Source organism: Trypanosoma cruzi, genomic scaffold (genome assembly GCF_000209065.1).
Source record: "Trypanosoma cruzi strain CL Brener 1047053516905 genomic scaffold, whole genome shotgun sequence".
Lineage (NCBI taxonomy): Eukaryota > Euglenozoa > Kinetoplastea > Trypanosomatida > Trypanosomatidae > Trypanosoma > Trypanosoma cruzi.
In genome coordinates, this window is record NW_001849087.1 from 1 (window position 1) to 4,888 (window position 4,888).

The window sequence follows — 4,888 nt, forward strand, 5'->3', positions numbered from 1 at the left end:
GACATCAAATTTTATTATGTTTGTTTCCCTCTGCGTGTGTGGATGTACGTGTGTGCGGAAGGGGAATTGTTGTCATCGTCACTGTCACCTGAAGCGCGTGCACATTTCATGGCATGTTTGTTGTCTCACGTCCGCATTTTGCAATTGTTCTTTGCTCTCCTTTCCGATTGAATGTCGAAAATGCTTCTTGTTATTTTTGCAAATAGTGAGTTGACATGAAATGAATGCTTTTCTACTGTCAACCATTTTGTTACTGCCTCTTGCATTGGTGCGAGAGGTGAGCGGGGGGGACCAAATACAGGTTCACTCGGTCTTTCCGCCAATTTTGCAGAACTACTGGGAAAATGGTATGCGTTTTTGGTCCTTTGGCCTCAGTACGGTTGTGACGGACAAATATATTCGTCTTACGGGGGGCTCACCCAATGCTAAGGGATATTTATGGAATAAACACGCAAACCGAATGGAGGCCTTTGAACTCAACGTCACTTTGCAGATACGAGGGCGCCAGATTACTGGGCGTGATGATGTGCGAGATGGTGGCATGGGCATCTGGTACACTACTTCTGCAATGCCCGCTACTAACACGGATGTGGGGTTCTTTGGCTTTCACAAACGTTTCTATGGTGTGGGTGTGATTCTAGGACATTCGGATGAGATTTCTCTTGTTAGCAATGACAATACTTTTGAACTGGAACCAAGTTCTTTATTGTCGCGTCGTCACGGCTACTGCAGTGTGCCTTCATTGGGCGAGCTTCACATCACCATTACTATCCTTTATAAAGAAGGCAATATCAGCGTGCTGTACGTGTATCACGAGGGCGATGAGCCGCGTTTAGAAGATTACGACCGGGCTGTTTTCTGCACAACGGCTCCCTCGACCTCCTTTTTGGGCATACATCATTTTGGTGTCACAGCGGTGAACTCCGCAACGTTCCAGGCCACCCATGAAATTCATAGTGTCATTATGACCCCCTTGTCGGACATAACACACCACAAAGAAGAGGAAAACAAGGCTTTTCAATTCCGTTTGTTTGAAGAAGAAGAAAATGAAACAAGAAAGGAGCTTTTGGATGATCTGAACGAAAAGCAGTAGAATGAAAACAGCGTAATGGCTTACATTTTATATTTGTCTGTGGATGAGGACTTATTCATGTTAACTCAACCACTTTTTTTTTTCTTTTTAAATATATATATTATATAGAAAGAGAGAGAATTGCACGTTAAGAGTGTTACACGTGCATTGAAAAGCCTCTATTTAGTGTTTCATGGGATGGATTGTCGCTTTTTTTCTTTTTTTTTTTTTTTACACTTTTATTCCTTCCTTTTCCCATTCCTTTTATTTACCTCCTTCCTTTTTCATCTTTCTTTTTTGTTGTTTTTGTCGTTGTCGTTGTTGTTACTGCCGTAGTGGGGAAATATAACAAACTGTGCCAACGGGTGACTGATGATGGGAGAAGAAGGCATTATTGTTCCGTTTTGCGCATCCGTTGATGCCTACATTAAGAAGGGTGCGGGAATTGACTTGATTATGAAGTCCGTGGCAGGTCTTTCTCGCTTGGTGTCTCTCTACTCCCAGAACGAGGAGACAAGTCGGAATTATGCCAAGTTTGGCCAAGCCATCATTAATTGCCGCATGTTGGCCAACCACTTCCGTTATGCTGAGTCGTTAAACTTCGCGATAGTGAAATTTAAAAAAAGGGATGGTCGCCCACTTCTTTCTTGGTTGTGTCTCGTCGGCTCTTTCTTTTTCCGCTCACTGGAACAGGTCTTTGGCGACTTGAACTACTACCAGTCGGTCTTTATGCATCATTGGAGTCGTACTTTCTTGAGTCTCGGCTATTGGTTTTTTAAGTCCCTTTCACTGACCTGCGGGTTTTTTTACGAATTGATGTCTCTGAGAGCCACCATTGCGTCACCGGACTGGCGAACCAAAAGTGCGCAGGGGCGTTCAAAGATTTTGAGGGCGGGATGCATTTCGCTGCTCCGATATATCTTTGATATGGTGGTTTACTATCAGTGGGTCCCGTGGTACAATCCGTACAAGACGGTACAGTACGCGTCTGCCGCTGCCGCCGGCATCCTTGGCATCTACGTGTCTTGGAAAGAAACACAGGCTGCACGCGTCGCTGGGGCAAAGAAGGCACCGGAATTGCGCACTGCGATGAATGGGAAGGAAGGGAATGAAATCGCAGAATTAAAAACCGTGGTCCCAGCAGAATGAGCGGCGATTTAACGTCTTTTTTTTTTTTGAATTTTTTTTTTTTTTTGGTCTTTAAAGAGTGTCCGTTAAGAGGGAAGCTAAAAGTAAACTGGCGGGAATACGCGCGGGCCACGGCTGAGGGATATTAAAGCGATCAAGCAAGCGATGGGAAAAGAAGCAACAACAACAACAACCAAAGAAAAAAAAAGGTCAAGAGGATCCGAGACGACGAGGGGGGAGGCAGAAACATGGGCAGTAACTCGAAAGAAGGTGGGCTTAATAGTTACTTTTGCCACGCCGCGACGCTCCTTTTTTTTTGTTGTTGTTTGCTTTTTTTTTTTTGTACTCCTGCAAGGCGCTGCGAACGACCGACACCCCCCCCCCTCCCCCCACGCGTTTCTCTCTTGCGCCGCCGTTCTTGTTATTGTTGTTTCTCTTTTGTGAATGATGGGGTGTGGGCGTGACATTTAGTAAATGGGGAGGGACCCTACTGTAGTGGGCTCTCAAGCGTATTTATCTTCTTTTTTTTTTTTGCTGTGCCTTCTTGTTTGTAACGGGCACAGCAGCGGGGCCAGACACATGCTGAGGGGGAGGGTCTTTGATACTTTGTGGTGCCCCGCGTGTGGTGAAACTGTTTGATTTGCGTGTGCACGCTTTGGAGAGGAGAAGCAACAACAACAACAACAACAACAAGACGATGGATACTGCGTATAGTTAAAAGAAGTAATTGTAATCACACAGAAACCCCCCACCCGTCTAAATAATCAACCAAACACGAGGAGGGAATGACGGCTGACACTACGCAGTAAAAAATGAATACACGAGAAACCCGGCACACAGAAAATTAGGGTCAAAAACAGAGAGGAAAAAGGAATTTTTTTTTTTTTTTAACTACGCCAATATTTGTATTTATTTCTTTTTTTATAAATTGTTTGCATCTTCTGATGAGTGAATCATTTAATCCGTATACATATATGTATATATATATACTTTGCATTGTACGGGATAGGCATCTGTTAACACGTCAACTGCTGCACTTTTCTGCATCAATAGTGACGTTTTTTTTCTTTTCTTTTTCCCGCTTTGTGTAATATATATATATATATATATTTGATTGATTTGTAGTTTTAATGCAAAACCAGCGGTATGGAAAGTTGTGTTCATCCGTTGATAGGCCAGCTGCAGCCCATCTTCAATGAACTCCATTCAAGTACTGCTGCCACACTACCATCTGTCATATTAAAACTAGAGTACATCATTGGTGACGAAGGCGACACGTTTTTTCAAGGCAGCGCGGGAGGGGAATTTAGAGCCTCACATTCAGGACTTTCAACCTGGGTCAACACGCAAATCAAAGACTTATTTAGTAAATCTGAAACGCAACTTGCAGGGATCTTATGCACCAAGGCTCTCTTGGGCACTGATTACATTGGAAGTAACAGTTTGTTGCAGTTTTTTTTGCAGTTACTGGAAGGGTCTGTAAGGTCGTCCGATGTGGTTGTGTCGGAAAAGTCAGCTGAAGTGTGGGGTCTTTTACTGAACAACAGCGGTAGCTTTGCGGAGGGCACTGCCCAGACTCGGTTGAAAACATGCATCAAGGACCTACGGATGACGGGGGATGCGGTGGATAAGGTTGCTGCCTCTCTGTTTCTATGCCAGCTGTTAAAGCATACTCCGTCAACTGTCGTGCCTTATCTCCACCTGGTGTTTGAGGGGATCCGTGTGGCTTTGCGCGATTTATCAGAACGTGTGCGAGTGAATGCTGCATGTGTCTTGCAATATGCGCTTTCCGTGATGTACACCTCCATGGGTTCGAGTACCGTAATAAAATTGTTGGATAGTTTTTTAGGGGATTCACTCAACGGTTTGGAATCCAAAAAAAAGGACTTGCAGCATGGTGCCATTTTGTGTTTTAACGCTGTACTTTTTTCTATAACGAATGGCATCTCTTCTTATGGAGCGGCGGTGATTCTTTCTTCTGCCTCCATCTCGTACCTGCATGAAATATGGCAGTGTGTTAACGCGAAAATTGTCAATCCCAGTTTGTTGCCGGAGATTCGACGAGAGCTTTTAAACTCACTGATTCTTCTTGCATCCTACGATACGGTAAAGTTTAGAGAACGATCCATCCCCGTTGTACTCGCAGCTGCATCTACGGTTTTTCGGGCGGCAGCATGTCGTGAAGAGCATTCAATGATGTTTCTTGCAATGGGGAAGCTGGCGGCCATATTACGGGATCATGTGACTCTTTTTCTTGACCGTATGATGCCGCATATCCAGGCGGCACTTGGGCAGAAATCCAAGGATGATCGTTGCCTAGAGGCCGTAACATGTTTTGCGACCCTAGCAGAGGTGAGCCCCAAGGCTGCGCGACCGTATCTGCGACAAATCTTGGCTCTACTCTTTTCTTTCCCTCCAACTGTGGGGTTTACGAGGGACATTGCAAGAATTTGTGAGGCTTTTCCAGAGCTACGGTCCACTTGTCTCTCGAAAATATTGGAAGCGACGAAACAGCAACTTTTAAATGCACATCACCGGCTATCCATCAGTACCGGTGAGAACGATGCCGATGCCGTTCTTTTCCTAGAAGTGTTTGAGTGCTCTGAGCAGTCTGGATTTTTCTGGGTATTCTACCCTGGCCATTCTCTGTGACGCTGGCATTTTGTTATGTGTCTTTCCCTCACGAAA

At 44.8% G+C, this 4,888-nt stretch overlaps 2 protein-coding genes and 1 pseudogene across 2 annotated transcripts, besides 7 other annotated features; all 3 read left to right on the top strand.

The window, feature by feature from the left end:
* Positions 1-4,888: a sequence feature (heterozygous, non-Esmeraldo-like haplotype).
* Tc00.1047053508549.10 (legume-like lectin, putative) lies at positions 221-1,093 on the top strand (the record flags this gene model as incomplete). Its single annotated transcript, XM_798821.1, has 1 exon — positions 221-1,093. The coding sequence occupies one exon, from the start codon at positions 221-223 to the stop codon at positions 1,091-1,093; it is 873 nt and encodes a 290-aa protein (XP_803914.1).
* Positions 1,167-1,200: a sequence feature (AT_rich).
* Positions 1,283-1,305: a microsatellite.
* Positions 1,370-1,398: a microsatellite.
* Positions 1,445-2,221, top strand: Tc00.1047053508549.20 (hypothetical protein, conserved; the record flags this gene model as incomplete). The annotated part of the gene is made up of 1 exon (XM_798822.1): positions 1,445-2,221. The coding sequence occupies one exon, from the start codon at positions 1,445-1,447 to the stop codon at positions 2,219-2,221; it is 777 nt and encodes a 258-aa protein (XP_803915.1).
* Positions 2,238-2,267: a sequence feature (AT_rich).
* Positions 2,870-2,893: a microsatellite.
* Positions 3,291-3,310: a microsatellite.
* On the top strand, positions 3,347-4,888 carry Tc00.1047053508549.30 (annotated as a pseudogene).